Source organism: Cebus imitator, unplaced genomic scaffold (genome assembly GCF_001604975.1).
Source record: "Cebus imitator isolate Cc_AM_T3 unplaced genomic scaffold, Cebus_imitator-1.0 Scaffold26, whole genome shotgun sequence".
Lineage (NCBI taxonomy): Eukaryota > Metazoa > Chordata > Mammalia > Primates > Cebidae > Cebus > Cebus imitator.
In genome coordinates, this window is record NW_016107341.1 from 10,208,899 (window position 1) to 10,233,083 (window position 24,185).

At 38.1% G+C, this 24,185-nt stretch overlaps 2 protein-coding genes across 4 annotated transcripts in view; one reads left to right on the forward strand and one right to left on the reverse strand.

Annotated features, from left to right (window-relative positions):
• Positions 1 to 6,666, forward strand: part of LRRC17 (leucine rich repeat containing 17) — a 44,177-nt gene extending 37,511 nt beyond the window's left edge. For all 3 annotated transcript variants that reach the window (XM_017523052.2, XM_017523051.2, XM_017523053.2), the window contains 2 exons: positions 960 to 1,115; positions 5,766 to 6,666. In XM_017523052.2, the coding sequence (XP_017378541.1) occupies positions 960 to 1,115; positions 5,766 to 6,163 (554 nt within the window). In that variant the 3' untranslated portion in view covers positions 6,164 to 6,666. The remainder of the gene's footprint in view (positions 1 to 959; positions 1,116 to 5,765) is intronic.
• FBXL13 (F-box and leucine rich repeat protein 13) overlaps positions 1 to 24,185 on the reverse strand; it is a 247,122-nt gene that overhangs the window by 154,530 nt on the left and 68,407 nt on the right. Inside the window, exons 8-9 of the mRNA XM_037736579.1 lie at positions 22,348 to 22,443; positions 16,971 to 17,103 (exon numbers count right to left, since the gene is read on the reverse strand). Coding sequence (XP_037592507.1) covers positions 16,971 to 17,103; positions 22,348 to 22,443 — 229 coding nt within the window. The remainder of the gene's footprint in view (positions 1 to 16,970; positions 17,104 to 22,347; positions 22,444 to 24,185) is intronic.

The window sequence follows — 24,185 nt, forward strand, 5'->3', positions numbered from 1 at the left end:
GGAAATTGCCTGGAGAAATTTTCTAATTTCCTTCTCAAAACCAACAAGGTTTGGTTGGAGGAGGAAAAAGGCTTGTAAGGGGTAATAATATGGTATTTGTTGAGGCATTTACCAAGAATTTGGGGTAGCAGTATATATGAAATATGCATACCAAGTGGTGCCTGGGTTAGAAAAAGGGGCATTGATCAAATTTGCCTTCTGGTTTGGGGAAATGTGTATTTATATACTCTTTATCAAGAGCAAACATACTTTGCATCAATATTTGCAATTCTCATTCAAGTTCTAAGGTAAAAGAACTAAAGAATTCTCCTACTCATCAACACAGCAAATGAGATTTTCCTGTGTTTTTCCAAGCCACACTAGGAAAGCCTTTGCTTTGCATTTCCTGGTATTACTTGTGGATGTTATTTTTACCCAGGGCTGTTGCTGACAATCCCAAAATGGATTCTGCAGTTTATATTCTTTTTCCAGCACCCACAGATTTGCCACATTGCCTAGGCTGAGTGTCAGGGTGTTCTCATAAACATTTTTTTCTACTCATTTATTTGTGGTTAACCCACTTTAGCTTGCCCTACAGTGGTTGCTCTGTAATCCACCCTCATGTCCAGCCCAGCAGATGTGGGTTCATTAAGCAAGTCCTGATAAACAGGCTGCTTTCTACAACCTAAAAGGTGCTGACTCTGGTGACAAGGATGACCTACAGGTCTTAATGGCTTTACAGGGCCTTAGTGAGGACTCTGGCTTTCATCACAGTGAGATGGGAAGTCACTGGAGGATTTGTTAGGCTTTGATAAAATGTAGCATATGCTAAGGCTTGTTTCAAACCAACTTTCTTTGGCTTTAGATATCTCTCACCCCTTCTCTGTAAGGGCTGATTCTTCAATCACACAGATACAATGGTGACCGAGAAAATGGAGGCATAAAGAGCATAATAACCTAAATATTATTAAATTTTCTAGAGTTGAAAAAAGTGCCAAACAACATCCCTCCAGATATTGTTAAACTTGACTTGTCATACAATAAAATCAACCAACTTCGACCCAAGGAATTTGAAGATGTCCATGAGCTGAAGAAATTAAACCTCAGCAGCAATGGCATTCAATTCATTGATCCTGGTAAGTTTCCCTGAATAGCCCCTTCAGTGGGTGGGCAAATGTTCCGTGATTTTTTTTCTATGGCAACACTTATATACAGTAAATAAATTTAGTGTAAAAATAACTGAACTAAACTAAATAATAAAAAATGTACGAGGTTGAATTAAACATGACACTTATACTAGGAGTTGTTTGGCACTCAAAAAAATACTTGCCAAAATGCTGCTTTATGAAGTATGTAATATCACATATTACTAACCAATATTTATTCAGTTAGCCCAAATACCGTGTTATAGAATAGATTTTAAAAGTAATATATGGCAAATGATCAACAGTATGCTAAAATGTAGTGATTTTTTAAGGGAATTTCAAAGTTGGAATTTTCTTTGCTATTCATTAAGCCCCACCTTGTTTAGAATAAATTAGAAACAAACTGCTAAGCACTGAGCTCATCAATTAGGATAAAATGTGCTCAAACCAGAGCCAGACATACTATATCTAGTCCTAGATCAAGACCAATTCTCTTTTACATCCTTCAAATCTCTTCTCCATTTGCTAAGGAAAGCCTCTGGCGAAAATGAGCTTGGTAAATTAAGTAAACACATTAGATTTGGAAAGAACTGAAAATTACTGCAATACTGACCAGATTTATAACATATATAATACACGTGCCTTCACTATGCTACTTCAATTTGAAAAGTTCTATGAAAATGATTATTAAAATTATTAATAATGTAATATGTTATAAGCATTTTGAGTATAATTGTTTCCCCTGCTTTTCTTCATGATAATCTACTACCATTAATAGAATATTAGAATTTTAACACAATAAAAGTGAAAAATTAAAATGAACATTCTGGAGCCACAAAGGGATATTTTAGAATTAACATATTTTTAAAAATTAGAAAATCATAATTTTTTATAACTTCCCAAGGGAAAGCAGTATGCTACACGTAAACCTTAGCCTGTTACAGATGATGTAAACTTGGAAGTATGTTTGAATTGTGAAGTCAAAAGCAATTTTCATTTCTCAGTAAATGAGAATACTACAGATACCCTTCTCCCAAATGAAGCGAGCATTATATTAGTGTGCAAGTCAGTCACTGCTAGCCAGTCTCCACAAAGCCAGGCCACAGGGTAAAGAATCCGAAATTAGAGGCCGGGCATGGTGGCTCAAGCCTGTAATCCCAGCGCTTTTGAAGGCCAAGACAGAGGGATCATGAGGTCAGGAGTTCAAGACCAGACTGGCCAAATGGTGAAACCCGTCTCTACTAAAAAATACAAAAATTAGCTGGGCATGGTGGCTTGTGCCTGTAATCCCAGCTACTTGGGAGGCTGAAGTAGGAGAATTGCTTGAACTGGGACCTGGGAGGTGGAGGTTGCAGTGAGCTGAGATCGTGCCTCTGCACTCCAGCCTGGGCTATAGAGTGAGACTCCATCTCAAGAAAAAAAAAAAAAAAATCTGGAAGTGGAGACCCTTTCTTGCAAGAAAAGTTCACTTTGACCCTTTATAATTCCATCTCTTGCTTGACCAATCAGCACTCCCCACTTCCCAAGCCCCTACCTGGCAAATTATCTTTAAAAACTCTGATCCTGGCCAGGCGTGGTGGCTCATGCCTATAATCCCAGCACTTTGGGGGGCCATGGCGGGCAGATCACCTGAGGTCAGGAGTTCGAGACCAGCCTGGCCAACATGGTAAAACCCCATCTCTGCTAAAAATACAAAAATTAACCAGTTGTGGTGGCAGGTGCCTGTAACCCCAGTTACTTGGGAGGCTGAGGCAGGAGAATCACTTTAACCCAGGAGACGGGAGGTTGCAGTGAGCTGAGATCGCACCATTGTACTCCAGCCTGTGTGAAAAGAGCAAGACTTCATCTAAAGAAAAAACAAAAAACAAAACTCTGATCCCCAAAAGCTCAGGGAGACTGATTTGAGTAATAATAAAACTCCAGTCTCCTGAACAGCCAGCTCTGCATGAATTATGCTTTCTCCATTGCAATTTCCTCTTGATAAATCAACTCTGTCTAGGGGGTGGGCAAGGTGAACTCATTGGGTGGTTACAAACCAAAGATTGACAGGACAAGCAAGCCATTCCAAAGGTCCTTGGTCAAGAGTCTAATTTCCTTCTGCTGTCCTCCACAAGCAAAACCATAGTTTACCAACCATCAGTGCAAACAAGTTTTAGAGCTGTCTCAAAAAAAGATTATAATACTTATTATATGTCCTAAGTCAAATGTATTAAAGTAATGAGTAACAGTGTGACAATGTTTTAATTACAACAAAATTAGTATGTAAAGAAAACTTGAAAAAAATGAGAAGGCAATGCAGAGACACATAACAGTGCAAAATGGACTCGCCTTGCTTCTCCTGATAGTTTTCACATGTTTCCCCTAACTGATACTTTTCATCAGTTATGGAATTCCCATAATTGCAGGGATTCATTTTCTGTCCTTAGGATCCCCTGAAGGCCTTTTAATCTTGTTCACCAAATGTGTGTTCCCTGCTGACATAAAATGGTCTCTACTAACAGCAATGGTACTTCTTTTTCCCCTTTGTTGAATTCACTCTCAGGAAAGAATTTCCTACATTAGTAAATATTTACTGAGCACCCAGCAAATGCCAACCACTTTCTTAGAATGAAAAAGTTCTTCTGGAACAAAAAAGTATCTCAGCACTTAAGGCAAAATAACCTAAAGAAATTTTAAAATGAAAGTTCACCTATATTTCAGGGTCTCTGAGATGAAACCCTGCAAGTAAACTTACTTTAATGATTTTTGCTGGTAAGTATACAAATGCAGTGGGAGTCGCCAGACTTTAAAAGACGTGAATAATAATCATATAAAATGCCAGACATTGTTGTGGAAAAGATACCCTACTAGGGATTTTTTATCTCCTTTAAGAAACAGAGGAAAACTAGTTTTCCCAAGTGCCTGAATATATATGGTTTAAGTAACAATATACAGAATTTTCAAAATAAAATCTAGGAATGTTTACATATGCTTTTAATCTCAAGGTCTAATGTCTTGAGAAGAGTAAATCTGTGAGATCACTGACTCACAGAATTTTAGCAAACAGAAAAAAATCCAGTATCTTCAGAACACAAGGGCAGACCTTTTGTCCCCTACCCCTAAGACGTTGCTTGGTACCAAAATAGAAAGTTATTTTTCTAAGGGGGAATTATGGGTTTTTACTGAGAGAACATAAGATGAAAATAGTTAATAATATTAGTATGACCACATATTTTCCTAATTCAAAATATGCTCTACAATGGTATTTTAAAACAATAATCAAATAATGTTTGAAACAGAAATGAAATATTTAAAACCATCTATTTCTGGAGTATCTGGCTGGTCTGTATCAACTGGAATAGAGATAACCTAGGTGTAGATTTCTTTGCTCTTAGAAGGGGGAAAAAAGCTTTTTGTTGTTTTATTTTCAGTTATATTTTATATTGGTTTTAATTATCCAACCTCCAGCAAAATTAAATACATATGGATTCAAAGCCGATAGCTACCATAGTTTGCCAAAATACAACCAGATGTTTTCAAAATGTTGGAAAAGTTGTTATTTTTGGACTCTACGGGAATAGAACCCTTCCCCCAACACTGGGATAAGGTTGTTTTCTAGGTATTTTCAGATTTACTGATAACCCAGGGAACTGTCAAATCACCACCAGGCATATTTTTCATTTTTTTTCTGCACTTATGTCTTACGTGTGAAATATTTTCTTAATTCACGTTTCTTTTTTGAGTATCTTCTTTTTCCCAGTAAGTACAAAAAAAAGAAAAAGAGCCCAAAATACATCTTAAAAAGCTAACTTAAAACTGATTTTTCAAACAAAATACTGTATTCTAGTCAAACTAATCAAGGGAAAAGCTTTGAGTAACAGTATATTTTACAATTTTGCAATTAGATACGTTTACAGTGGAGAAATATAATTAAAAACAAAACCTTCTTTCAACCCAGAAAATATCTCCACAAAGGTAGTAAAGAAAGAAAAACGTTCATTACTGACTAAGCATTAAACCAGAATGTGATGCGTATCATAGGCAATCCACTGAGAGACTGCAAAGACTCTCGACCCTATGTAACCAAGCAGATACCACCCATTACATACATGTTTTCAGGACAAACAATAATGAGTCCTTAAGGAAGAAGATTTGACACCACATTTTGTCACACATAATTCATCCTAACTTTACCTGTTAAATGGGGTGACTATCTGTGTTAGTTTACTGGCCTTATTCAAAGAAAAATAAATTTCTGTCTCCATGACAGAAGGTAGTTTTGCAAATAGAAGCAAGACCTCACCAAAGTTAGGACCCACCCTGCCACAGGAGCTGGAAGATGGAGGTACCATCTTCCTTGACGTTTATATTTCAAAGAGATAGCTCCCAGGTCCTTGAAAAAGACATTCTTGCATCATAAAGCTGACAAAAAGCCTATCTAGTCTTCAAAAGGATTTAAAGACATTTCAAAGAGAGGAGAAAGTACTAACAGTTAAAAGTTTTCTAACGTAAGAGCTCTGGGAAAAAAGAAGGGAAGAGACATCTCTTTCTTTTCAAAGGGGAAAATTAAGCCTCTTTTTAAAATTTTTATTGGTCCTTAGGATATACCATGCAGTGTATTAACTCAATTACTCAGGCTCAATAAATATTTTCTGTTTCCAGCTGCTTTTTTAGGGCTTACACATTTAGAAGAATTAGATTTATCAAACAACAGTCTGCAAAACTTTGACTATGGCGTATTAGAAGACTTGTATTTTTTGAAACTCTTGTGGCTCAGAGATAACCCTTGGAGATGTGACTACAACATTCACTACCTCTTCTACTGGTTAAAGCACCACTACAATGTTCATTTTAATGGCCTGGAATGCAAAACACCTGAAGAATACAAAGGGTGGTCTGTGGGAAAATACATTAGAAGCTACTATGAAGAATGCCCCAAAGACAAGTTACCAGCATATCCTGAGTCATTTGACCAGGACACAGAAGATGATGAATGGGAAAAAGTACATAGGGATCACACTGCAAAGAAGCAAAGTGTAAGAATTATTATATTGGGATAAGATAGAAATTTTTCTGATTGTAATTAGTTTTGTATTTTCCATACTGGTGTTAGAAAACATATGTTTACATTTTTGATTAACTGTGTTGCCTATTTATGCAGGGTTATCCAGCTAAAGGAAGCTTTCTTTAATGATGATAAGTATTATTGTTGACTCTTATAGTAATCAAGAGAATACTGACATCCTGCTTGCCTGTCCATTTGTGGAACAGCATCTGGTGATATGTAATTCCACACCAGTAACCTGCAGCAGCTGGGTCCTAATGATGGCATTAGACTTTCATAATGTCCTGTATAAATGCTTTTACTACTTTCTGAAAATAAAAAAAAAAAACTTGGTTCATTTTTACATGCCTTTTGATAGCTGTGCATACCTAAAGATGATCAAAATGATTTTATACAAAAAGTAGAGGGGTGGGTCATTCCCCACCCCTCTACTTTTTTTCAGTAAATCATCTTAAAATTTAAATAAATTTTCATTTCTGATTTCTGTACATTCCAAAATAAGGTCCTGGTACATCCAAATGCTCAACCACTTTTCACTAATCCTTGCAAAATACTGTCAAGCTAGATCTGAGAGAATTGTCACAAACAACAGATAGAGAATGTGAGAATTCTATTGGAAGCTAGGACCGTGATTAACAGCTGTAGATGGTGTGAAGCATGAGCCCTGAAGAGGTATAGACACCTGTGAATGTGAAAAGAGCATTTGTGTATTTGTGTGTGTGTGTGTGTGTGTGTGTGTGTGTGTGTGTTTTACGTAGAGTTCATATTGGGAATCCACCTGTCCATGAGAAAGGGCACTTCCTGCTAAGCTAGTATATCGAGAAACATAAAACAAAGAATGAAATTAGGATTTAGGGGCAGTATTTGGGATGAAGCCAGAACAAAAACTAGGAAATAATATGAGGCCACTGAGGGAGGAGGTGGTGCCCAAAAGAAACCCCGAGATTTGGGTTTGCAGGTTAAAATGAGCTCACCACTAGATCACCAGCAAAAGAGGAAATCCATGGAGGATTTTAGACCCTGATCCCAACAGTTTGCATTTAAATAGTCATATTCTACGTAGAGAAAAAAATAAAGTGAAAAGAAATATATGCATGCCCTCAGTAAGATACTACTTTTTCCTTTTAATATACATTTTCCTTTCATGCTGAGTTAATACATTTTCATTTCTTGTATCAAGGCATTCCTACAAAGTTTAGCAAATAACCACCTTATTTGATACTTGTGCAAACTCCCAAAGCATGGAAAACAGTATATAAAAATTAGTTTTAGGTACTTTTTTATTTTTCGAGATGGAGTGTCACTCTGCTGCCCAGGTTAGAGTGTGGTGGTCCAATCTCGGCTCACTGCAACCTTCTTCTCCCAGGTTCAATCAATTCTCCTGCCTCAACCTCCCAAATAGCTGGTATTACAGGTGCTCGCCACCATGCCTGGATAATTTTTGTATTTTTAGTAGAGACAAGGTTTCACCATGTTGATCAGGCTGGTCTTGAACTCCTGACTTCAAATGATCCTCCTGCCTCAGCCTCCCAAAGTGCTGGGATTACAGGCATAAGAACCACGCTTAGCCATGCACTTTTTAAGCACATGCTAGAGGCCGGTCACTGTGCTAAGAGCTTCACATATTCTACTTCTAATTCTCACAAAATCCCTCTGAGGTAGGTAATACTGTCTGCCTTTTATAGATGAGGAATCCAAGGTGGAGATTTTGGGTAACTTGGATAAAGTCACACAGCTGGCAAGTGGCAAGGCCAGGATTCAGATCCGCCTAAGCCCCTTCTGCTATGCAGGGCTGCAGAGCATTCTAAAAGTCACCCTTGTCTGTGGCTGCCTGGCACCAGAACTTCCAGAACCAAACCCCAAAGCAGAGCAAGTACCCAGGAAGGTGGGGGAGCACTCATGAGGGCAGTTGGCAGGAGAAAGTTTTTTGTCTAAGATCTAAATAGATCTGTATTTATATATAGGAAACCAAGAGAGTGGGAACTGGAAGAACTGCCAGAGCTAATGCTTCAGTAAATAACTCTGGATTGTGAGGTCCTATTTTTATTTATTTATTATTATGATTATTTGAGACAGAATCTCACTCTGTCATCCAGGCTGGAGTGCAGTGGTACAATCTTGGCTCACTGTAGCCTTCACCTCCCAGGTTCAAGCAATTTTCCTGCCTCAACCCCCGGAGTAGCTGGGATTACAGTCGCCTGTCACCACACCTGGCTAATTTTTGTATTTTTAGTAGAGATGGGGTTTTGCCATGTTGGCCAAGCTGGTTTTTGTTGCCCAGGCTGGTCTCGAACTCCTGACCTCAGGTGATGCGCTCGACTCAGCCTCCCAAAGTGCTGGGATTACAGGCATGAGACACCATGCCCAGACTGAACCATGGGGTTCTAACCACTCTGCCCAGTGGTTTGGGTCAGAAGTGGACTTAGAGATATTACTTCTCCATGCAAATCCCTACATTCGTCACTATGAGGCATGGTAGCCAACTATTACATTTCAAATGTTACCAGAGAGATGTAACAAATTCATTTATTATTGTTCATGAGCCTCAGAGTGGACTTTTAAGGACATAGGACCTGAAAGAGCCAAGATTTGATGATGGGAAAAGCCTGGTGTGACCTCCATCAGAGACAGGAGGATTACATTGGAGGCAAGAGGATTCTGGAATGAAATGAGATGAAATCTGATTCAGAGAAAGGGCCCAAGTTGTTCTTTGGTATAATTTTTAGACGCTAGTTAGGGATTTTATTGGTTGATTTTTATATTCAATTTAATCCCCAGGAATGCATGTGGAAATAAAGCTCCTGAACACATCAAAACAGAAATTAACACAGGCGATCCAAAGGTAAGTCAGTAGGCATTGCTAACATCTCTCAGGGTCAAGACTGAAGTGAATTTTTAAATCTTAAGATCTGCCCCTTTTCTACATCAATGTTAATACTTTTTCAGGGAAGTGTAGTTGATTTGTGACGGAATGAACAATTAGACACTTCCTCTTCCACCAATTTCTTACTTGATAGTTACTCTAATAACTTGCCTTTGGCTGTCTCTTTTTTACGACAGACAATACAAGTTCATGGGGTTACAAAAACAAGTATACTTTATGGTAGTAAAAGATATGACTATCCTGAGATACACATATTTGAATTTATATATCACTTGGGTATTTGGACAAAGTAAGTTTAAAAAAAAATAAAACTTTCCTACTAGTCCTAAGATTCTCTGATTTTTGTGAAATAAACAAGATTTACTATGAATGGAGTCCCCTGAGTCCTCAGTAGGCTGTGACCTAATGTCTAGTTACATTTAAGAAAGAGAAAGAGAAAGATATTTAACATTGAGCAGCACTGCTTTTTCATTCACTTACCATTCCATCCTCTGGAGCCTACACCCTGGATCAATTTATGTCTGTTTCTGGGAAATCTGAGTCTCCTGCTCTGCAAATCAGATTTTTTTTTTTTTTTTTTTTTTTTGAGATAAGAGTCTCCTTCTGTCACCCAGGCTGGAATGCAATGGCACCATTTTGGCTCACCACAACATCTACCTCCCAGGTTCAAGCAGTTCTCCTGCCTCAGCCTCCCAGGTAGCTGGGATTATTGGAGTCTACTACCACACCCAGCTAATTTTTGTATTTTTAGTAGAGACAGAGTTTCACCATATTGGCCAGGCTGGTCTCAAACTCCTGACCTTGAATGATCTGCCCACCTCGGCCTCCCAAAGTGCTGGATTACAGGCATGAGCCACTACGTCCAGCAGGTAATGAGGAGCTACTTGTCTAAATTCTGTAAACCTGTGCCCTCATCTGCCTTTTAAAGGCCGCTGCTGCTTTTTTTTTTTTTTTTTTTAAACACAGAGTCTTGCTCTGTCACCCAAGCTGAAGTAAGGTGGCGTGATCTCAGCTCACTGTAATCTCCACCTCATGGGTTCAAGCAATTCTTACGCCTCAGCCTCCCAAGTAACTAGAACCACAGTCACACATTACCACACCTGGCTAATTTTTGCATTTTTAGTAAAGATAAGGTTTCATCATGTTGGCCAGGCTGGTCTCAAACTCTTGGCCTCAAGTGATCTGCCTGCTTTGGCCTCCCAAAGTACTGGGATTACAGGCATGAGCCACTGTGCCCAGCCTTAAATATCTTAACATAACATTCTACAGATAATTTTCTAAAGTTTTACTGGTATAAGGATTACAACTGTTGTGTTCAGTCAGCTAAACAGCCCAAAAGAGCAGCCAATACTTATCTTCAATCTAACAGTCAGAAAACCAAACTTCTTGCCAGAAAAGTGTGTAATTCTCGACACACCAATAGATGAACTGGTCTTAGCTGGGGTAGGGGGTTGGGGTAGGGTGGGAGAGACAACGGAAAAGCTAAAACAGCTCTGAGAATTATTTTTTAACTTTTATTTCAATTTCAGGAGTACATGTATAGGTTTGTTAGATAGGTAATTCGTGTCACAGGGGCTCATTGTATAGATTATTTAGTCACCCAGGTATTAGGCCTAGCAAGTGTTATTTTTCCTGATCCTCGCCCTCCTCTCACCCTCCAACCTCCAGTAAGTCCCAGTGTCCATCATTCCCCTCTATGTGTCCATGTGTTAGGAATGGTTTTTATCTTTGATATACTCAAGTTTGCTGGAATTAAAATGGGTTTGATTAAATAATTTTCAGTAAATTAAGAATATTACAAAGATGAGACAGACATTACATTTGCTTCCTTAAAAAAAATCAAGGTCTACTCAGGCTTGCATGCTCAGTTGTTTCTGTGGTGGAGACAACTGTACTAAGAAGAACACTTCAGATAAATACTAAATGAAATAAACTTTAAACAGATACAAAATATTAAAAATTTAAAGAAAAAAAAGGTCTACAGGCTATCTTGACCTCAGATACAAATACAAACATATATGTCTTATGTATGTATCTCATATATAACATATATGAGATACATCATTATGTGATATAATAAACATATGGTCAATATGCCCAGTGCATAGTAATTCGACATAGGCATTTTCATTATCTGATCCTCTTTACTCTCTACACAAGTTACAACCTTAGGCTGTCCATTGCATCTTCACTCCAAACTTCCCAGTGTAGCTGGTGCCTAAGCATCAGGAAAAGTCTTTATGTGGAAGCAGGGAAAAATCTAAGGAAGGATATAGCTGTAAATACATATATTTAAAAAGAAGATAGATCAAGAGAATGAAAAGACAAGCCACATTGTAGGAGAAAATATTTGTCAAAAACACATCTGTAGGGCCAGGTGCGGTAGCTCACGCCTGTAATCCCAGCACTTTGGGAGGCCAAAATGAGTGGATCACCTGAGGTCGGGAGTTCGAGACCAGACTGGCCAAACATGGTGAAATGCCATCTCTACTAAAAGTACAAAAAATTAGCCAGGCATGGTGGCAAGTGCCTGTAATCTCAGCTACTGGGGAGGCTGAGGCAGGAGAATCACTTGAAAATGGGAGGTGAAGGTTGTAGTGAGCCAAGATGGCGCCACTGCACTCCAGCCTGGGCGACAGAACAAGACTACATTAAAAAAAAAAAAAAAAAACCCACACATCTGTAGTGATTTGCATGGAGAACTAATATCTCTATGTCTCCACCTCTGACCCAAACCATTGGGCAGAATGGTTAAAACCTCACAATCCAGGCTGGGCACGGAGGCTCATGCCTATAATCCCAACACTTTGGGAGGCTGAGGCAGGCGGATCACTTGAGGTCGGGAGTTCAAGACCAGCTTGGTCAATATGGCGAAACACCATCTCTACAACTTTTTTCTTTTCTAATTAGCCAGGTGTGGCCACCTGTAGCCCTAGCTACTCAGGTGGCTGAGGTGGGAGGCTCACTTAAGCCCAGCAGGTTGGGACTGCAGTGAGCTGTGATCATGCCAGTGCACTCCAGCCTGGGCAACAGAGGGAGACCCTCTCTCCAAAAACAAAATATATATATATTGGAGTGGAGATAAGCAAAATAGAAAATAGAAAAACAATAGAGAACTAATAAAAATAAGATTTTTTTAAATATCCATATTTATAGTAGCATTATTCACAACACCTGAAAGATTAAAGCAACCTTAGTGTCTATTAATAGAAGAATGGATAAACAAGATGTGGTACATACACACAATAAAATATTAAACCCTGAAGACATTGTGCTAAGTGAAGTAAGCCAGGCACAAAAACAATTATTGTTTGATTTCACTTATGTAAGGCACCTAGAGTCATCAAATTCAGAGATGGAAAGTAGAATGGTGGTTGCCAGGATCTAGGAGGAGGAGGAAAAGAGGATTTAGTACTTAATGGGTACAGACTATCAGTTTTGTGAGATGAAAATTCTGGAGATGGACAGTGATGATGGTGGCACAACAATGTGAATATACTTAATGCCACAGAACTGTACATACAAAAGTGGTTAAAATGGCAAGTTTTATTTTTATTTAGTTTTTTTTGAGACGATGTTTCGCTCTTATTGCCCAGGCTGGAGTGCAATGGCATGATCTCAGCCCACTGCAACCTCCACCTCCCAGGTTCAAGCGATTCTTCTGCCTCAGCCTCCTGAGTAGCTTGGATTACAGGCATGCGGCACCACACCCGGCTAATTTTGTATTTTTAGTAGAGATGGGGTTTCTCCACATTGATCAGGCTGGTCCTGAACTCCAGACCCCAGGTGATCTACCTGCCTTGGCCTCCCAAAGTGCTGGTATTACAGGCATGAGCCACTGCACCTGGCCATGTTATATGTATTTTTTACAATAATGAAAAGAGAACCAAACGGTTGTTTGAAATAATCGCAAACCTTTACCTAGAGTGACCAGGAAAACAAGAGAGAAGACTAATATTACTTAAATTAAAAATGAAAGTGAGTACATTGGTACTGACTTTACAGGAATAAAAGGGATCATAAGAGAATATTATGAACTGTTGTACCCCCCAAAATTAGATAGACTACATGGAACTGACAAATTTCTAGAAACACATAAACTACCAAAAGTCACTCAAGAAGAAACAGAAAATCTAAATAGATCTATGGTAAGTAATACAAAATCAGCAATCAAAAAACCTCCAACAAGGCCAGGTGCGGTGGCTCATGCCTATAATCCCAGCACTTTGGGAGACTGGATCACTTGAGATCAAGAGTTCAAGACCAGCCTGGCCAACATGGTGAAAACCCATCTCTCCTCAAAATAGAAAAATTAGCTTGGCATGGTGGCACATACCTGTAATCCCAGCTACTCAGGAGACTGAGGCAGGAGAATTACTTGAACCTGGAAGGCAGTGGATGCAATGAGCCAAGATCGTGCCACTGCACTCCAGCCTGGATGACAGAGCAAAACTCCATCTAAAAAAAGAAAAAGCCTCCAACAAATAGCCTAGGACCAGATGGCTTCATGGGCAAATTTTACCAAACATTTAAAGGCTAATTAACACCAATCCTCAAACTCTTCCCAAAAAATACAAGTAAAAAATGCCTCCTACCTCATTCTATGAAGCCAATATTATCCTGATAAGAAAGCCAAAGACATCACAAGAAAGAAAAACTACAGCGTAATACTCCTTTTAAATATAGATGCAAAAATCCTTAACAAAATATTATCAAATAGAATCCAGCAGCATATTAAAAGGGTTATACACCATGATGTATGAACAAGTGAGACTGATCTCAGGAATCCAAGGGTGGTTCAACAGATAAAAATCAATTAATGTAATATATACAATATTAATAGAAGGAAGGAGGGGAAAACCATTTCAATTGACTCAGAAAACACATTTGACAAAATCTCCCATCACTCTTTTATAATAAGAACATTCAGCAAAGTAGGAACATATGGGAGCTTCCTCAATGAGCAATTGTGTAAGATAAAGAAATAAAAGGCAAAATGGGTATGAGTTTTCTTTTTGGGCTGATGAAAATGTTCTAGAATTAACTAGTGATGGTTGCTCAGCATTGTTAATATAATAAAAACCCCTGAACTGTACTCTTTAGAATGGTTAAAAAGGTGAATTTTATGTTACATAAAATGTATCTCAATAAACAAAAGCTTCCAGATAAGCATGCCTTGACATTTCTCAGAAACTCATTCCACTGTTCAACTACCATTCTTATCATGAAACTCTTAGGTCAAACTGAAACCCTGAATGTTACACCTTGAGTCCGTTTCCTTCCTTCTGAAAATGTAGATTCATTTAATCATATATTTTCTATGTATATTTCGTGTGTGTGTGTGTGTGTGTGTGTGTGTGTAATATGTGTGTATATACATATACTAATAGAAAAAGAGAGAGAGACAGACAAAAACAGAGATACAGAGAGAGCAAGTTTGGGTGGCTAACATTTTAAGGTTTATAATTATTTTATCAACTTTTTATTACCACAAACATAATAAATTAGTTAAAAATGGGAGACTGAGCACATGTTCAGTTTCTCTCTTCTTCCCAAAATCCAAGGATGATTTTTTTTTTTTTTCAAAAATGTACAACATGCCTGGAAGACAAAGAAAGAATGGCCTTGGTGGATCAGAAACTAATAGTTCCTAAAAATCCAAAGGCAGACGTGAACAGAATGAGGAACATGCAGGGCATGGCTGCTATAAAAGTGAAAACCGAATTATATCCCCATACAGGATGAATCCCAGAAATTAAAAGATGTATTAATATTAACATTATTCTCATTAAAAATATGAAAAAGGAGCAATGAGCAAGACTCCTGCATATCCCTGCTACTTTTCAACATTGCAAAAAAGGTCCTAAGCAAAGTAATAAAATGAGAAAAAGAAAAAAGATATAAGAATAGGCATAAATGGAAATAAAACTGTCAATATTCCCAGATATGACAGTCTACCTAGAAAATCCAAGAGACTGGCCAGGCACAGTGGCTCACGCCTATAATCCCAGCACTTTGGGAGGCCGAGGTGGGCAGATCATGAGATCAGGAGCTCGAGACCAGCCTCACCAACACGGTGAAACCCTGTCTCTACTAAAAATACAAAAATTAGCTGGGCATGGTGGTAGGCACCCGTAAACCCAGCTACTCAGGAGGCTGAGCCAGGAGAATGGTTTGAATCCAGGAGGCGGAGTTTGTGATGAGCCGAGATCACGCCATTGCACTCCAGTCTAGGCAACAAGAGTGAAACTCTGTCTCGGAAAGGAAAAAGGAAAAAGAAAGGAAAGGAAAGGAAAGAGGAGGAAAGGAAAGGAAAGGAAAAAGGAAAGGAAACGAAGAAAATCCAAGAGAATCAATTGACAAACTATTAAAACCAAGAAGAGAGCTTAATAAATGGTCAGATACATCATACAAAAAACTACAACTTTGTATAGCACCAGCAATAAGCAATCAGAATTATTACATTTTGTATAATTTATTTTTTCAATAAAAAATCTACAGACACAGTTGAAACTCCTTGTGCAGTTCTTCCCCATTCCATTAAACGCGCTCTGTCTACTTGCACAACCACTGTCTTGCATTTGGAGTTTTTTTCTCATGCATGCTTTTTATATGTCACTATATGTGTGTCCTTAAAAATCTATAATAATATATATTGTTTAAAATTATTTCAAAATAAAAGGTAAAAATATATATAATTTTGCAAATTGAAGTTATATACAATTGGTATTAGATTTTATATATAATATATATCTCTCTCATGCTACCTGATTTTACCCTTTAATATCTTTAGAATGTATCCAACTGGTATTTGCACATGTATATGACATTCTTTCTCGTTATCTGGAGTCAATATGAATGTATACTTTTTTTGAATATATTGTTTTCTTCATTTCCAAAAATACATATGTGATAGAAAATACATCTCAAAGGATATATAGGTTAAAGACAAATATCACAATGGAAGTACAAAGCAGTCAGCTTGGAAAAAATTGGAAATAATCTCAATGTCCATCAAAAGGAAGTAGGTTAAATAAAGTATGTTACATCTATAATATAGAAAATAATTTTACAGTATTTAAAAATAATTTAGTGGGTCTATATGTACTGACATGGAAAAATTTTTCAGGACATAAAAGAAAATATAAAACAATATGACTCCTTTCATGTTAAAATTAAAATTGTGTATTTTTCATCACATATATAGAAATTTATTTTAGAAAAACAGAAAACTAATAACATTGGATGCCTTTGAGTAAGTGAATGGGTTTGAGGGAGGTGAAAAAAGATGGTTTTACTTGCCTTTGTTAGATTTTTAAAAATGAGAATCTGTTAAATATTTTTAGTAGAAAAATTGATGATCCATAAATACATAAATAATATACCTCAAAAGAGTAGTCAAGAGTAGAAAAAGAACCAGCCATGTACGGTGGCTCACGCCTGTAATCCCAGCATTTTGGGAGGCAGAGGCGGGTGGATCACTTGAGGTGAGGAGTTCAAGACTAGCCTGGCCAACATGCTGAAGTTTGGTCTCTACTAAAAACACCAAAAAATTATCTGGGCATGGTAGTGCATGCCGTAGTCCCAGCTACTCAGGAGGCCAAGGCATGAGAATTGTTTGAACCCAGGAGCCAGAGGTTGCAGTGAGCCAACATCATGCCACTGCACTGGGTGACAGAGTGAGACTCTGTCTTAAAAAAAAAAAAAAAAAAAAAAAGAAGAGACAAAGAACCAACTCCTAGGGCACACAAAGCAGTAAGAGCTATACTGTATTATACACTTTTAAAATAGTCTTATAATTGATAACCTTATGACCTAAAACTGTCACTGAAGTTTCCTTTTTATCTATGCTTTTCCATAAATTTGTTTAATTGTAATACAGGAAAGAAAGACAAATAGTTGTAATGAACATACTTACTGGCAGATCTGAAAGTTCTGGGTCGGAGAAGACAACCACGAAAATTCAAACGCAGCACATTTAAACGCCACCTTTGCAAAGTAGACACTATATATTTATCTGGAATCACATGTTTCACTGTGGAAAAATCAATCTAAAAAGAATAAACAAAATGCATTAAGAAATGAGAAAGTTCCCAAAAACAATTGCAACAAAAAGAATGATAGACAAATGGGACCTAATTAAACTAAAGAGCTTCTGCACAGCAAAAGAAACTATCGATAGAGCAGACAGACAACCTACAGAATGAGGGAGAATATTTGCAAACTATGCAGCCAACAAAGGCCTAATATCCAGAATCTGTAGGGAACTTAAACAAATCAACAAGCCAAAAACAAATAACCCCATAAAAATAGGTAAAGAACATCAAAAGACACTTCTCAAAAGAAGACATACAAGTGGCCAGGAAACAGATGAGAAAATGCTCCGCATCATTAATTAACATATAAATGCAAACTGACCCACAATGAGGCTGCGCACAGTGGCTCACACCTGCAATCCCAGCACTTTGGGAGGCCGAACAGGTGGATCACTTGAGGCCAGATGTTCAAGACCAGCCTGGCCAACATGGCGAAACCCTGTCTCTATTAGAAATACAAAAATTAGCCAGGCATGGTGGCGCACACCTGTAGTCCCAGCTACTTGGGAGGCTGAGGCACAAGAATCGCTTGAACCTGAGAGGTGGTGGTTGCAGCGAGCTGAGATCAGACCACTGCACTCCAGCCTGGATGACAGAGCAAAGACTGCCACAAAAGAAAAAAAAAAAAAAATCAGAAGGGCTATCATTAAAAAGTCATAAAACAACAGATGCTGGCAAAGCTGTGGAGAAAAGAGAACACTTATACACCATTGGGGGGAATGTAAACTAGTCTACCCACTGTGGAAAGCAGTCTGGAGATTTCTCAAAGAACTTAAAACAGAGCTACCATTCAACCCAGTAATCCCATTATTGGGTATTCAGCCAAAGAAAAATAAATCATGCTACCAAAAAGACACATGCACTCATATGTTCATCTCTGTGTTATTCACAATAGCAAAGATGTGGAATCCCTTTTATTTAATCAATTGTAGATTGAATAAGGAAAAAGTGGTAGATATACACTATATAATACTACATAGCCATAAAAAAGAATGAAATTGTGTCCTTTGCAGCAATACGTAAGGAGCCGGAGGCCACCATCTCAAGCATTGATGCAGGGGCAGAAAACAAAATAATGCATGTTCTTACTTACAAGTGGAAGCTAAATATCGAGCATACATGAACATAAATATGGGAGCATATCTGCATATTTATGTGGACTACCAGAAGATGGGGGTGGTTTAGAAAAACTACCTATTGGGTACTATGCTCACTACCTGGGTGATGGGATATGTACCCCAAATCTTAGCATCACATAATATTCCCAGGTAACGAACCTGAGCATGTACCCCTTATATCTAAACTCAAAGTTGAAATTATTTGAAAAGAAATAAGACCTGTTTCATGTAAAAATTTAAAATATTTTGAAGTAAATCATCACATCACAGGCACCTGCCACCAAGCCTGACTAATTTCTGTATTTTTAGTAGAGATGGGGTTTCACAATGTTGACCAGGCTGGCCTCAAACTCCTGACCTCAAATGATCCGCCTGCTTGAGCCTCCTAAAGTGCTGGGATTACAGGCATGAGCCACTGCACCCAGCCAATTTTGTAATTATAAACAAATCAAATCTTTGCCTTAGCAATTCTACTAGGAATTTATCCTGCAGACATAACTATACATGTATACAACAAAACACTGAGAAACAGGATGTTCACCACAGGATTTTATTAACAGAAGATGGGAAACAACCTAAATGTCTTTTGCTAGAAGACAGATTAAATCAATTGAGGGGCTTCCATACAACAAAACAATGGACAAAAGCTGAATTCAGGGCAAAAAAGCATAACTCGGAAAGAGAAAATCTAAAGTAATAGAGTCAAAGTGTGCTACTCTCTGATTGGCTGTTTCAATTCAGGGACAAAATGCACAGTATCTAGAGGACTTACTGGACCTGAACTCTTTATGAATATTACTCGTTAATGCCAAGCTTTTGTGAGAGTTGGGTTTTAGAGCTCAAGGTTATATCATTGTAAAAGAACCTGAAGAGGAGAAATTCTATGCTGCCAGTTATGGGAAAAGCAAATGGTAGACCTGGCATTCCCTCATAAATCATTGATAACTAAGAACAACCACTTTGTAGTCAGACAGATCCAAATTTGAATCCTATTCTAGCCATTTAACAACGATGGCTATGACTTAACTAAGGTTTAGTTTTCCTCATCTGTAAAATGGGAAAAATAACAGTGCCTAACTTAGGACGCTGCAGAGACAAACTGAGAAAATGCAAACTGAGATGCTACAGATGCAGTGTAGCATCTGACATACAGGAAGCATTCAATAAATATTAGCTACTATTATTACTTCAAAAAGACATGACAAAGCACAAAAAATATGGCATACAGAAATTTTAAAAAGCATGAATAGAACTAAAATACATAACACATAAAGCATATTGACATTTTTAATGTGTCTTCATGCATGCAGAAACACAGTCACTCTGGCATTTTCTAATATGAACTCCTAGGCTGGCACTTATATACTATTCTTGCAACAGTATTTTTTTTTTTTTCTGGAGACAGAGTTTTGTCTTATTGCCCAGGCTGGAGTGCAATGGTGCAATCTCAGCTCCACAACCTCTGCCTCCTGGGTTCAAGCGATTCTCCTGCCTCAGCCTCCCAAGTAGCTGGCATTACAGGCACATACCACCACGCCCAGCTAATTTTGTATTTTTCATAGAGACAGGGTTTTTCCATGTTGATCAGTCTGGTCTTGAACTCCCAACCTCAGGTGATCCGCCTGCCTTGGCCTCTCAAAGTGCTGGGATTACAGGCATGAGCCACCGTGCCCGGCTGCCACAGTACTATTTTTTAACCTGAAACATGTTTGTGTTTCTCATTCCAAAGAGACATTGGGTAGAGGACTCAGCCAACAATAAAAAATAAGCAAATAAGCATATGTCCCAACAACTTTTCTTATCTATTTCTTGCAAGATACTTTAATCTCAACAAACATGGTCATTTACGCCATCAACCAATGTTTAGTGACAACATTTTCTCTGTTGTCTAAAGTCCAGTCAATAGCTAACTTCATGATCCCTCCTTATTACTAATGATTTAAGGACTGATGATATCATATGCTCAGACTGACCTATGAATAGGGGGCCTGGAGCCATTTTGTAGAAGCTCTAAAACTTACTCAAAGAAACTAAAAGGACTTGAGAAGGCGTCAGGGGCTCTAGCTTCATAAGTTAACTCAACATCTTTACATCGCATCAGGACACCATCTCATTCTTGGCTGCACTGTTCTACTCCCACTCTATGCAACAATGGCAAGAAGAGAATTGATTTCATATTACCAAACCTACCTTAGCTAACAAATTAGGTGTTCCTGTATTAATTTTATTTTTAGTTTAAGGCGGTAATTCTCAAACTTCACCCTGTAACAGAATCATCTAGCGGGGTTGTTAAAACAGATTACTGTCTGCAGCCCTCAGAGTTTCTGACTCAGTAGGTCTGGGATGGGGCCTAGGAATTTGCACTTCCAGCAAGTTCTTGGGTGATGCTGATACCACTGGTCCCAGGACCACACTTTGAGAACTGCTGGCTTAAAGTAATAAATCTCTAAATTATGTTATAGATATTTGGGGATGTTGCTTTTTCCTTTGGAAAACCTAGAAAGAAAGAAAAAATGAATCTAAATGGTCTAGAGGAGAAAGAATATATATAACATTTAGATCAGGACATGTCTTGCAGAAGCTGGCAGGAGTCAGAAAAAGCCAACACTCCTGTCCAGAGACCTTAATGGGTAAAGACGGAGAATATTCGATTTTTATGGCTATATAGTATTCCATGGTATATATGTGCCACATTTTCCATGTCCAGTCTATCATCAATTGGCATTTGGGTTGGTTCCAAGTCTTTGCTATTGTAAGCAGTGCCACCATGAACATTCATGTGCATGTGTCCTTATAATAGAGCGATTTATAATCCTTTGACTATATACCCAGAAATGGGATTGCTGGGTCAAATGGCATTCCTAAAAAACAATGAGTTCATATCCTTTGTAGGGACATGGATGAACCTGGAAACCATCATTCTCAGCAAACTGACACAAGAACAGAAAATCAAATACCGCATGTTCTCGCTCATAGGTGGGTGTTGAACAATGAGAACACATGGACACAGGGAGGGGAGCATCACACAATGGGGTCTGTGGGGGGGAACTAGGGGAGGGACAGCACGGGGTGGGGAGTTGCGGAAGGATAACTGGGGAGAAATGCCAGATATAGGTGATGGGGAGGAAGGCAGCAAACCACACTGCCATGTATGTACCTATGCAACAATCTTGCATGTTCTTCACATGTACCCCAAGACCTAAAATGCAATATTATATATATATATATATATATATATATATATATATATATAAAGACGGAGAATATTATAAGCACATGGCAATAAGGAACAAAGCCAGGGTAGGAAGCTAAGCTGTTTTATGTTCAGCAAATTTCTCTTTCCACAACTGTATATTGCTCCTTCCTCTTATTTCTGCTTTTATTTGTGAGAGTTCAAATGTGGCACAATTATAACAAGCATTTTTAGCACAAACAATAGCTTTATTCAAAAGGTAATGAGAAACTGCCTGTTCACAGGCAACTGGATGTTCGAAAACTTAAACTTCTGGCTAACAACATTAGCAATATTAAGATATCAATGTTATTGTTTATCAATCAGCCCTGACCACTCCAAAAACCTCTGCTCTTGCCAATTTTTATACCATCAACCAGGTACACTAAGTTCATCCTTATAATCCTCTCTTTTTAATGGAACTAACCCTTCCAAAAATTATGAGTTATGTAAAGGCCATTGCACACCTCATACTCTAAACATCTTTCCCATAGTCATGGACTCAATACATAGTCTGCGCTCATGAAAAGGAAGCAGGCATACAATAAATAATAAAACCAGAATGGGGTACAAACTATCCAATAAAATGGAGCTTTGTTTCAATCCAAAAATGACATTCATTTATATCTACCATTTACATTTTAAAATACTAATGATGTATCTCTTAAAATAGCATTATTATCTTTTTTATCTCTTCTCCCAGGCTTGTGCCTGGACAAAAGAAACCAAATTCACTTGCTGCTAGTGACCACAGAGCAGGGAAGAAGGTATACCCACAACAGTTGCTTTACAACAGTCCACTCTCCTTTAAGAACTAGTGTAAAGACAGTTCAGTTAGTATCTACTTACAGCATTCCACAGTGAGCTTAGCTGTGTCATCAACATCCAGGCACGATTAACTTGACCACATATTATAACATCTTTTAAACTGAGGTAGAAGAAAATCTAAACACAAAGAAAAATACATAATTTTGAAAAAATATGTGAACTTTGATGTAACTTGTCCACTTACCTTCTGTGTGTGTTGAGTGCATACATGTATTAGCAATGGTAACATAATCCATCCATACTTTGCTAATAGCAAGAGTTTAGGTGCCAGAATTTCACCTGAAGGCAGGAATTTTATCTAAAGTACAGGAACTTATCTGCTGACTCGTTTTACATAACGTAATCCTTTTAATTGATAGTTGCAGAAGGATGGTAAGAAAGATAAACATGTTTGTTTTATTTTTTGAAGGAAGCTAGAATTCTGCTATAAAACTAACGATTTCCATAAGTAGTCATTGGTACATAGAAGGCAATCAATATTGTCTGCTGAACTGAACTGCATTCCTTCTAAAGATATAGGATTCCTCGAAGAAGGAAAAAAAAAGGATTTCTGGAAAGAGCAATAAACACATTTTGGCTTCTACTTCTGGAAATGTGGTAGACCAAAAAAGCAGGAAATCCTTCCAGTACAAAACATCAGTAAATGCTCAAAGAAACATTTATTTAAAAAAAACAAAAAACAAAAAACATAATCCAGTTGTCAAGAAAGTAAAACAAACATGCAAAGATCCAGTTCTTGTAAACCCAGACTGACAATAAGGTGCTTCATGCTATAGTTGCTTGGGAGGGAAGAACAGTAAAGATGGTTGCTGTCTTTCATAATAAAATGGATGCAGATTTTACTGGACATGCAGACATAAGAAAGTCACCAGGCCTATACAGAGATGGTATAGTCATGCTCTGCATAATGACGTTTCAGTCAATGATGGGCTGCATGTATGACAGTGGCCCCATAAGATCATAGTGGTGCTGAAAATTCTCTATTGTCTAGTGACATCATAGCCATTTTAACATCATAGCATAACTAATTAATTTTTAAATAAATTTAGTGTAACCTAAGTGTACATTGTTTATAAAGTATAATATACTCTATCTGTAGTAGTGTACAATAATATCCTAGGCCTTCACATTCACTCATCACTCACTGACTGACTCAATCAGAGTAACTTCTAGTCCTCCACTGATAAGTGCCCTATATAAGTGTACCAATTTTAATGTTTTATACCATATTTTTACTGTATATTTTCTATGTTTAGATACATAAATACTTACCATTGTGTTACATTGCCTACAATATTTAGTACAATAACATGCTATACAGTCCTGCAGTCTAGGAGCAATAGGCTATACCACACAGCCCAGGTATATACTATATTATACCATTTAGGTTTTGTAGCATGCTCTATGATGTTGACACAATGACAAAATCACCCTAAGACACACTTCTCAAAAGGTATTCCCACCAGTAAGCAATGCATGACTGTAATTGTAACTGAGTCGGAAAAAAAGAGAGAGACAGAAATCCAGGATTATGAAACAGAAATCTGGCCAGGCGCAGTGGCTCACGCCTATAATCTCAGCACTTTGGGAGGCTGAGGTGGGCAGATCAGAAGGTCAGGAGTTTGAGACCAGTTTGACCAACATGGTGAAACCCCATCTCTACTAAAAATACAAAAATTATCTGGGCATGGTGGCGTGCGCCACCATGGTGGCATGGGTGGTTCCCAGCTACTCAGGAGGCTGAGACAGGAGAATCGCTTGAACCCAAGAAGCAGAGGTTGCAGTGAGCTGAGATCGCACCACTGCACTCCAGCCTGGGACACACAGAGACTCTGTCGACAGAGAAAGAGAGAGGGGGA